General features: G+C 42.8%; 2 protein-coding genes across 2 annotated transcripts in view; both read right to left on the minus strand.

Moving 5' to 3' along the window:
* Positions 1–5687, minus strand: part of LOC131125210 (potassium/sodium hyperpolarization-activated cyclic nucleotide-gated channel 2-like) — a 37916-nt gene extending 32229 nt beyond the window's left edge. The window contains exons 1-2 of the mRNA XM_058066523.1: positions 4412–5687; positions 2631–3054 (exon numbers count right to left, since the gene is read on the minus strand). Of these exons, the coding sequence (XP_057922506.1) occupies positions 2631–3054; positions 4412–5550 (1563 nt within the window). The 5' untranslated portion in view covers positions 5551–5687. The remainder of the gene's footprint in view (positions 1–2630; positions 3055–4411) is intronic.
* A 648-nt stretch (positions 5688–6335) lies between these two features.
* LOC131125213 (E3 ubiquitin-protein ligase RNF126-like) lies at positions 6336–11675 on the minus strand. The gene is made up of 9 exons (XM_058066527.1): positions 11461–11675; positions 10884–10942; positions 10746–10806; positions 10424–10665; positions 10199–10267; positions 10062–10131; positions 9818–9911; positions 9272–9387; positions 6336–7478 (listed from the first exon to the last, which is right to left on the minus strand). Exons 1-9 carry the CDS (start codon positions 11533–11535, stop codon positions 7326–7328), a joined length of 939 nt encoding a protein of 312 aa, XP_057922510.1. The 5' UTR covers positions 11536–11675; the 3' UTR covers positions 6336–7325.
* Positions 11676–11801: the final 126 nt, after the last annotated feature.

Here is an 11801-nt window from a genome sequence, read left to right on the forward strand (position 1 = left end):
TGGAAACGTTGGTAGCTCGATAGGTGAATTGACTTGTGACTTACTTGACCTGAGCAATGACTTGCTTGATTCTCACCACAGTGACTTGGGACTCGCTTGTGACTTACTCCCACCTCTGGCGGTTTGAATTGAGCAAACGTGAATGGTGTTCATTGTGAGAGCAGCCGGCACATGCCTCACATGTAGTGGTTGAATACAAAAAAAAACACATTTCTCTTCCTGGGCAGTTTTTTCATGAGTGTGGTGACAAACAAGTTGCTGTTCATATCCTATTTTTGTCATTTCTTCCATACTGCATAGTCAGCGTTGTCCCGTCCATGCTATAAAAGCCATACTTCAAAGCTCCATTTGAACTATGCTTGCTGATAATTCCAATTAACGTTATAAGTTTATAGCCAGTATTTATAGCCAGTAGTACATTTAAACTTCATGTATGTCATCTGTATCGCCCGATTTCACTCATAGATTATCAGGATCGCTATCCTGATCGGAACATCCCTAGTTTAGAATTAACATAATTGTTTATTATTCTCCATGGTAGTAGTTGCCCTGTGTGTTTACTTATGTATTGTGCTGTCATTTTGTCTTATAGCACTGTGATTGTTGGCTGTGTTCTGTCTTAGAAGAGTGTCTTGAACTCTAGAAGAACATACTTTAGCTGCATTAGCATTAGCGCTACATTATATTGACAACTTGTTGCAACTTGTCGCTCTGATTTGTGAGGCACGATGAGGCTGTGTCATCGATATGACACAATTCCAAGAAAATCAAATTAGTAAAATAGTTAAATATGATTATGAGATCTAGATTTAGATATTTTTTCCAAATGTAGCCATAAAACAATCTTGTTGTTTTACTTGTTTTTTGGCAGTCAAAGTTAAATCCAGCCACCCCTTTAAATCTGCATACAGGGCACCATATAGGGAGAAAAATTAGGACAATTCCAAGGGCCTACGACTAACAGGGGGCCCAGTAAATAGGGAAATACTATCTGGTTGGGATTTTTACAAAAACATATACTGTATAGTGAGAAAATGATTAAAACAAATTCTTGTATTTGGTAGTAACAGTTAAATATCCACATTGACCAAAAGGAAACTTCCAGATTGACTGATCACCCCCCATAGCTACATGAAATGGTTTGGTCCACTACTACCTTCACTGTGCCTGTAAATCAGAAGTTATGACAGAGTGAAACAATGCTGCCAGTGCCTACTCAAATAATGTCTGGGAGTGAAAAAAGGAAAGTTGAGAGAAGGGTGTCAATATGTGACCTGTTGTGTTTGTAGCCTAGCCAGGCTGTGTGCCATGAAAATGAACCAGTTAACTTAATGTCCACAATGAAATAAGGTAGCAGGGTGTGATTGTTTTAACCAACATTTATCAGCACAGGTAATTGTTCAGCATGTATTAATTAAATTAATAGTCACTTCCACATTACCAGATTCACAGTAAAAACAAATTAGGCATAACTTTACCCATCCCTGTCCAAGTGAAGAGGGTGAGCATCACTGTGTTCAATAATTCTTAGTATCATTGCAGGGAGTGTGTGGCAATTACAAAAAAAGAAAAACATATTTTTTGTGATGACAGGTGATTTTTTTTCATGGAGTCCAGAATTTCTGGGTGCAAAACAGAATCTTCTATATGACAACGTTCTGGTGTTTTTAGCACTCCGCTGTGACTCTCAAGTTTTGAACTGAAGTCACGGTCCAGTCTGAGGTCATCCCATGTGCTGCCAGTGAGATAAGCCCTGCTGTAATGTGTCATGAGTGAAGAAATTAAATAAGTGAAATGTGACATCCATGATGGAGGGGAGATGACACTCATTCAATCCCCTCATCTCCACTCTCATTCTCCATGCATGCCAAGTATCACTTCCCATCATGCACCACTGTGTCTGCGTACATAAGTGTGTGTGTGTGTGCATCACATCATATCTTCAGAAATCCAATTATCCAAAGGTCAAGTGTGCAGTTGAGGCCCACTGCACTGCTCAGCACTGCAAAATGCCAACACCATGCTGCCAATCGCGGCATAAACGCAAAGTCAAATGATCTCCTGACAATGCTGGATCCTGCTCTCCTTCCTTCGTCTGGACAGTGCCAACAAAGTGCATCCCGTGTCAGAATGAACAAATTAGTGACATATAATCATAGACGACGGCCCCTTAGCAGTGTATGTTATCCCCACCCTGTTATCCCACCTGTGCCTTAATTGATTAACTGTGTTTGCCCTGATAATAGGCTGCTTATTAGACCGCCTGATGCTGCCTGTGGGACTTCCAGGTCAGACAGGGAGAGACGCAGACGGGTGAGCACAGGAGGAGTTTGTGAGACAAAAACAGTAATTAGAATGCAAAGTTTGTTAAGGCTCAATCATCCTGCTGACATTATGCAGCTTTCACCAGGCAGCAGGTGTCAACATTCATACTGAGCCTGCAGGTGCTAAAAACAAATTAGTGACCTTTTGACACTGACTTCTTCTTTGAAACTATGCATCCATTTTCTATACAGCTTGGTGAGCTATGGGCGTGAGCCGACGTCGCAAGTCAATCACAGGGCGCATGTAGACAAACATTCACTATAGAGCAGACAAGTGAACCACATGTTCTCCTCTGTTAGACATACCTCTTCCCATTGGTGGATGTAGCGTATTAATCTGGAGAGCCTCAACAGCCTCAGAAGACTCAGGATCTTGGTGAAGCGGACAATCCTCAGGGCTCGAGCTGTCTTGTACACCTCGGAATCCATCCCTTTCTCCACGATGAGGAATATGTAATCCACTGGAATGGATGAGATGAAGTCCACTATGAACCATGTCTTTAAATACTTTTTCTTAATGGTTTTAGGGTCCAAAATGATGTCAGAGTTGTCCTCGATGATGATTCCTGTGCGGAAGTTGAGCACCAGGTCCATGAGGAAGAAAGTGTCCGAGACCACGTTGAAGATGATCCAGGGTGTGGTGGTCTCTTCCTTGAAGAAGGTGATGCCCACGGGGATGATGATCAGGTTTCCCACCATAAACAGCAGCATTGTGAAATCCCAGTAGAACCTAGCAAGGTGTGTGTGTGTGTGCGTGTGGTGCGGATGACATATGTCCATGTGGGGTACAGCAGGAAGGGGAAAAGGTGGAAAAACAGACAAAACTAGTCAGTGAAGAGACGAAAAGGCATGAGACACACAAACACAAGACACTACACTTTGATATATATTCTGTTTCATGCACCTTCATCAACGCCACTTTGCATGCATGGATACAGAGACTTTCATGAAAGAGGTGACGTAGTAAAAGTATAGTGAGGTTTGAGGCCCGTCACAGCAGTCTCTGCAGGACAGGTGCAGCGCTGAGTCACTACACTGCCACTTATGCAACAAGCTCCGACTCCTGTGTTCCATTGCAAAAAGCGCCCAGGATGGCGACCATGCGCATAAGGCTACTTTGTATGTTTACCATGCATGCATTAGCATCACAATGAGAGTAAGGGCAGCTCTGTGTGGGAGTGGAGGTCTCTACAGTATCCTGTGGTTCTTAAGCTATGTTTATCTCAAGTTTTCGCTTTTAAGTGGTGTATTGACTCTGCGTTATATGACACAAATGGGCCAGACGTCAACGGCCGATGTGTGAAGGTTTAGGAAGGTTCAAGGGGGGCAAAGTGGGGTGGGGAGCTGTCCGCTCTCTCTGTGGTGCTGAAATCCACACAGCCACAAGATGAGACGTTTCCTCAACTATTGGGCGACTGATAGGTCAAGTAACAAAGACAAAGTGCGATGGCGTTATTGTTCCGTTGGCGTGCAAATGTGTTTGTCAACATTTCTGGTGCTCGTTTGAGCTCCAGTAAACAGATTAGGATGCAGGATCTGTGCGGATGTGTCTCCAGTGAGCATGCTTTTGGCTCAAGGTGACATTCCATTATTGAGTGCATAGCACACATACACACAAGCACGGATACATATGTGCATTTGTGTGTGTGTATATATATATATATGGCATAAGTGTATACATACACACTGTACACACAACCTCCATATTTTTTTTAATTTCAGGCATCCAATGATAATATTTTGATACATTAGAGATGAGCAGGCATTGAAGCCATGCCCTCTTGGTTGCATATGACCAAGGAGTGCATCATCTGTTAGCAGGCCATCCCAGACGCACTACTGTACAAACAAACTGGTAAGGCTTTAGTTTACAACTGTGTCTTAGGTCCATTTGACTGACAACAGGTTGTTTCGGGGATTTGTGGCAGCATTTTCCAGTGAATGGGATCAATAATACATCATGAAGGAGGAAATCAGAGGATGTAGTATGCATGCATGTGTGCTCATTGGGGTCGGCGCCGTCTCCCGCTATGAAGTTGTGAGGACCCACACAACGAAGAGCCCCCTTATGTTGACCCCGATCTTACCTGAAATCACTGTAAGGGTGGATAATCCAATTTCCAGCTGATTTGACCCTCTCCTGTTCTCTCTCCACAGCCTTTTGGCTGCCATACATGCGCAAGGAGAATTTGTTAACTCCTGGTTGCAGCATACTGCTGAACTGCCTCTGCATGAAACTGGCCTGGCTGCCTCGGGGTTCTGCATCCTCGGCGGGCACAATTGGGGGTCCATCCTCGGGTTTCTGGAAAGTGACAGAGTTCCTGGCCTGCGGGGTCTGGCTCGATCCGTGCAGGGACGACGAGGCTTTCCGGCTGGGTGCGTTTGAGAAGGACACCTTTGGGTCCTTTTTCTCAGGGACCCCGCTCGATCCGGGGGTAGCGCCTGGGTTGGCGCTCTCACCTCCGTGCCCTCCGGCTAGGGACCCGCCTGGTGTGATGGAGCCGTCCATGCTGGCGGTGGTCGAGTTACAAGCTCCGCGCTTGGTGCTCCCTCCGTCCTCGGCCCTCGTCGACCCGCCAGTCTGCTTCTCCTGCTTGGAGATGATCGAACGCAGACTCCCAGTGCCCGAGTCCCTCCTGCATTCGCCGTTTTTGTTGCATTTCATGCTGGAAATTGGAGCGACGCTGCTGCCACCATCACCAGTTGTCGCGTTCGCGGTGTCTATCGCGACGGACGGTTCCGACGCCTCCGCCCCAGATGCTGTGCTGCTTTCGCCGTGCTGGGCAGCATCGCCCGGATGAGGTCCGCGGGTCTCCGTGGCTCCGGAGGTAGCAGTGAGCAGTGAGGCAGCAAGAGTGTCCTCTGCGTGAGGAAGGCAGGGCTCCTTGTTGGAGTGCCTCCTGGAAGCCGAGGACGCGGCTCCCCCTCCTGGCGTAAAGTTTTTCATCCCAATGCTGCCGCCTCCTCTTCCTCCTCCACCTCCGCCTGTGCCGCTCCACCCGGCTCGACGCAAACGCGAATGCGGAAACATGCACTCCTCTTCCCCGCCCTCCACCTCATCCTTCTCCTTAGCGCTCAGACGGGCAGTGTCCGGACACATTTGACCGCTTTGGCTTCCAGCGCATTTGGCGGCATTGTGTGCACCTGCACTGGGGCACACCGCCTTCTTCTTCACGGTGGCACCAGACGCAGGTGACACCTCATTCCTGTCCATGACATTGAGCATTTCTGATTTTTACCCCCGTCGATGTATTCTTTGTATAAAAGCAGCACATGCATTGGGGAGATGGAAAGAAGGCAAGGGGGAGAGGAGAGAAAGCAGAGGGAGGGGTGGACGTGACTTCTTTGCAAACTATATCTGCTCTTATACTTTCATCAGTCATCGTGAAAGACACGTTTTAATCACCCCATTAATTGAGCACTTTAACTACATTTTATGTATATGCATTCATTATCTTAACCACCTCCCAATCAACCCACCCTAACGTGAATCCTTATCTAACGTGTTGAATCCATCTGTCCTATATAATCATACATGCTCGTGTGCTGCGTATTACAATGCAACATTATTTTTTCATGGCAACATTTTTGTGCAAAGTGAGACCTTGTCATGTAATTTAAAGGTTGTTTTCAATGACATCTCTATGGCCTACATACACTGCTTAGCACCATCTAGTGGTCTAACAAGGGAACACATTGTACCCGTCTGGGATTTTTTTTTTAGTCCTCTGACCTCTCACCCATTTGGTCAAGGAAAAATGTGGATCCACATTCGAGTCCAATAAGGAGTTATATGGAATAAGTTTGTACTTCTAGTAGAGTGTGAAAAAAACACCATGCAAAGGTTATACAAAACCAACGTAAATAGGCAAAGTATAATAATGCATTTTACAAAGGGATGCACATGGAACCTCTCTGAAGCTATGCAATGTGCTCTTCACAGGTCAAGAAAGAGCAAACCATGATATTCAGATTTTACCTTTTGCCTCTACACTTCCTCTGTCAGACCTGAGCTGGTTATGAGCAAATATTAACGTTCTGAAATGAAAAATAGTGAGCATCTGTACATAACCAAAATATGCACCAGTGTGGAGCCAACAAAATACAACACACTATAGGACAAGGACAATAACATTATATGCATTAACAAAAGCCAAATTAAAATACATGTGTATCAGTTATTTTAGGGACTGTTCACTGTAAAATTAAAGCAACATTTGCATAGTCAAATTAAAGTTATTTGCAATATTGGAGTCGAAATGGCAAATTAATAATTTGATGCATGAGTATGTTTTTTTTTACAGGCTTTATTATGTGTGCAAAAAAAACTCAGTAAACAAAATATACTTTGGGCCAGTTTTATGGAGGTAAGAATATTAGATGTTCATTGCCGAGTTTTATTGTCTCTATTTGTGGTACATGATTAATAAATAGTACGATTTTGCTATTTTTAAACACTATAATTACAAAAGCAGCATAAACCTCCTGAATTGATCATCCAAATTCCACCAGACACACATGAAGAATTTTTAAAAATCAGTTCAACCAACACGTTCACAAGAATATAAAAGTGTGCAAATTTTTAAAACAAGTGCAAATAAAATTCAGAAGCAAATACAAAATTGGATCCATTTGCTGCGCAGTGGTTCAGCATTCATGAGATATGAACTAGATAATCTACGCATCTGCACCACCACAGGCGACGTTTAAAAAGAGCATTTTGACTTTTAAATAGAAAATGTGTCCTGCTAACCTTGTGGCTGATCCTATTTTTATTGTTGTGGATCCTCCAGTGGTACCTTGTATATGAGTGTCCTCGGTTCAACTGCAGCAGCTGGAAGAGGAGGAGTTGGACCCAGCAGCAGGTCAGGAATGAGGAGTAAGAAGCCTGCGAGGAACTCTCATACGTCCCTTAGAATTAAGACTGGCAGCTGTGCTTGTAAAAAAAAAAGACCTAAAAGTCTCACTGCAGTGTTTCCAGATATACAGTTCTATCAGAATCTATGAGTTGTTAGTGGCATTCTCATTGGTAGATGAGGTTGAGGAGGATGAGGACGACGAGGAGGGAGAGAAGTTCATCCCTGATAAACCTGGTGGGTTTGTGGCTGTGTTCAGCCCATTAAGACTCTTCCTGCACACGGGGCACGTATCATGCTTAAAGACAAGGGGGAATAAAAACAAGGATTTTAAAGATGAAGACAGACGATTTCTAGCTTTATGCAATGAAAAAATCTATTCTGTATTTGTCTAATATTGTTCCATATACCTCCAAAAACTGTCAATAAGGCTCCATGTCCAGTACATATACAGAGCCATGTCAAAAAATGTGAATATTGTGTAAAAGTTCATTCAAATTTTGAAACCTTCATATTTTCTTGGTTCATTGTGCTTGCAGTGTGAACTATTCAAAGATTTTTTGTCTTAACTTTGATTTTTATGGCATACAGCTAAAAAAAAACAATATATTAGAATATTCTGGCCGTACTCTGTTAGCTAATAGAAATAATTGGACTGTTGGACAGTGGTCCTTGTTCTCTGGGAGCATGAAAGCAAATGTCTCCCATTTCGAAATCAAGGTCCGAGGGTGTGGAGGAAGACTCGAGAGGCACGGGACAGCTGGCTAAAGTCCAGTGTGAAGGTTTTTAAGTCTGACGATTTGTTGTGCCAGGTCATCTACTAGTGTTGGTCCACGCAGAGTCAATGCAGCTGTCTAACAGGAGATCTTGCAGCACTTCATGCTTCCGTCTGTTGAAAACCTTTTTGGAGCTGGAGCATCTTTCAACATGACCTGACATTTGCCCACAGTGTCAAAACCACAAGTAACTGGTTTACTGACGATATTGCTGTGCTGTACTGTGGGGCATTGTGAAGAGGACGATGAGTAACATCAGACCCAACAATAAAGATGAGCCAAAGGCTGCAAACAAGGCATCCTGGGCCTCCGTAACACCTCAACAGTGCCACAGGCTGACTGCCTCCGTCTGTGCCAGACTGAATTCAAGCAGTGATTTGTGCAAAAGGAGCCATAACCAACTATTGAATACAGTAATTAAACATAATTTTCAGTGGATTGAAATTTCTGTATCAAAAATCCCCACTTTTTACAGGAAATATTAAAAAATTTTGGCGCCTGGATTTTTGGTTTTCATAAGATATATAAGTTATAAACATTAAGATTTAAAATTCAGTTGATGTGTAATAAATCTAGGATATAAGAAAGGTTTTTTAATGATATTATGGAACAAAATTGACTTTTACACAATATTCCCATTTTTTGGCATGGCTCTGTAATGTCACCTAATCTATTAACCAAGCTTTTTTATTATCATTGTTATGCCAAAGAACTATGTTATTGGCGTAGTGACACCTCGCCTTGCCACACCACACACTCGCCCACAGTGCCTCTCTTACAATGCCTCAGGCCATTACCGAAAGGTAACGCCACTGCTTCTGTCTTTTTGATTTTGACTTTGGAAAAGTTAAAGCTAGTTGTAGGTGTTTGTTTCTATGTTGCTATGTGAAATCAATGCACCCAGGAAGCTTAAAATGACCAAAATACACAAAATACTTGAAGGATTACATGTTATAATGAATGTACCTGTTACTACGGTCACAAGATGTAAGTACACAAAACCACAATTGGCTGTTGGAGGTGTTTTAAAAGCGGCCTCTATAGGCAGAATAGGTGTGCCCCATTACATGCATTAATGAACTGAATCTTTTTAGCCGATTTTAAATTTATAACGCACAGCAACAGAAAAACATGTTCATGTCTCACACAAGTATTGATGATACTGGGCAAAATTCAAAAATAAGTGCCATTTTCCTAATAAAAGCAATTTCATGTATGGGTTTCATGATTGAACATTTTTAATGATGTTCTAATTTTTGTAGATGTACCTGTTGGTGTTCCTACTAAAGTATCAAGTGAGTGTGGGTGCACATACCTGTTCCAGCCATGGCACTATACAGTCATTGTGAAACAAATGATTGCATGGAAGCTGCCTGACCCTTTCCCCGACACTGTAGTCTTCTTTGCACACAGGGCACTCTAAACCAGCGCCTGCACATGCAAAACACACACATAATGCTATAAAGTCAAGCTAAGCAAGAAGCACAACACATAGCATTACAAAACATATAAACATAAAACTATTTGTGGGGTTTACATGTTCTCTCCGTGCGTGCGTGCATGGGTTTTCTCTCCGGGTGCTCCGGTTTCCTCCCACATTCCAAAAACATGCATCATAGGTTAATCGGCGACTCTAAATTGTGCACACGTGTTAATGTAAGTGTGAATGATTGTCTATATGTGCCCTGTGATTGGCTGGCGACCAAGTCAATTGTCAAAATATTTTTGAGCCGCTGACAATTGATACACATACCTGCATATGTGTGGACAGGTGTGATACCAGCATCATTTTGGCATCTGTCCACATCAAAAGGCTAAATACATAGTTACTATCAACAGTGTAAAGGAGGCCTGAACTTACCCACATGTTCCTCTGTGACGGAGATGGACGGCAAACTTTTTATCCTTTCCCTATCTGCAGGTGGAGGACCCGTGTTTTCAAACTGATTCAGTAGCTACAAACATGAGAGAGACATGCCAGAACACTTAAGATATTTATGTGCGTGTACTTTTAACCTTGCTTAATTTATGACATAAGCTGACAGGTGCACATTTGGCTTGGTTGTTATTGTAGTCTACTAATGTGTCTTGGTAGCCATTTCTACCTGTGTTACGATAGCATCCAGTCCATTGGCACCCCAGGCATAGTCCATTGGGTTAGAATGAAGCATACCCCTGCAACATGTAACCAATTAATTAAGAATTTACAAAGAAAGTGAATCAACAAGTTACTTCTACTCACCATGGTGCCATTCCAATATTCGGTATGGCTGTTGGTGCTATGATTCCATTAACTAGCTGCTGGATAATTCTGCAATATAGTTACAAAGAAAAATTTCCTGTCATTTTCCTGTCAACTTTTTTCAACAGATGTATTTGAAAATAGATCAGATGTTAGATATACATAGATATATATAGATATATATATATAGTTTATAAAAGAGCAATCAGAATATAAACAGATTACCCCTCCAACGTGGGAACTCCCTCGTGGCGCGTACCCTGCCGCCAAGGCACGTGTCGACTCCGCGGTTGGGCATCGTTTCGTTGCAGCGACGGCATTTCTTGTTCTTGCCTTATTTCTGTCTCTCTGTTATTGTCTTCTGTGGGTAGCCAAGTTCTGAGTTCAAAGTTGTCATTGAAAATCCCAACAGTGAACGGACTGTACCCGGAGGGAAAGGTCAACAGGTGCTGGTGGTGATACACATTCTGCTGGAAAATACACTATTAGGAAAATGTCTCATGTTGGTACAACAAAGCATTACTCAATTGATGGATTTAACGCTGACCTCAAAGGCTGCCCCTGCCTGATCACTTGTAGAGGATGTAGATGGGGAGTTACCTTCACTTCTGTATGAAGATAGGTTCAAACGGTGCAGAGTTGATGGTTTTCCATTCAAACAGTAATATTCCCACATGGGCCTTACCTTGGTTCATCTGCTAATTCCTCAATGAATCCTGACTCACAGTGTGGGCAGATGAAGTCCTTCATACATAAATAAAACACGAATGAACGCCAGAACAGCAACAAGGCAACTGACAAAATTTTACAAGGAGCATAGACTACTATAATTAGCATTATTAGTTAGCAAAGTGGGTATATTAGGATGTGATATCATACACAAGTGATATCATACACTTTCGGCTCTCGTGTAGTCATAGCACTGTAAACAACAGTTAATCGAACCCCCAGGACCAGGTTTTATGTACACAGTAAAACGTATATTTAAATCCTCGCACAATTAGTCTTGATCTCACGAAGATTAATTATATAATTTTATTTTATATAATTTTATTGTATAATATTTATATGTCCAATACTATATTTTCATAGGAACAAAAACTAAAACTGCACTCTGGAGATTACCTGCTAGCTAACGAGCGTGTCTACAACCCTAGCGAGGCGATTAGCTCTTTTCTCTCATACTTACACACCATCAACACCACACAAGCAAAAACGTACACTCGTCAGGTCAACAACAAATCTAGTTCTTTCTGCCTTACCGGTAAACGCGGTCTGATTTCTGTTGCACACCGGTGACAGAAAAACCGGCAAGGTGGTGTGGAAGCTTCAGCCATTTCTACACACACACAAGTATCATGTCGTTTGTCAACCCCCCGGCTAGCTGGCAGCGTCTCAATATCAAAGATCGCGAGAATTAAGTGTCGAACTTGGGAGTGGTATTTGGATGTCAGCTAATGACATAGGACCACAAGGTCCATTGAATTCTGGGATAGGTAGTTTAAGGATTTACATCGACACCGTTGACCGGGAACATCCGGGTATTGAAACGATAAGGCCGCTAATGACAGGAAGTGGTTCACGACGTTGACGTTTTTTAGAT

Source organism: Doryrhamphus excisus, chromosome 3, assembly GCF_030265055.1.
Source record: "Doryrhamphus excisus isolate RoL2022-K1 chromosome 3, RoL_Dexc_1.0, whole genome shotgun sequence".
Taxonomy (NCBI): Eukaryota; Metazoa; Chordata; class Actinopteri; order Syngnathiformes; family Syngnathidae; genus Doryrhamphus; species Doryrhamphus excisus.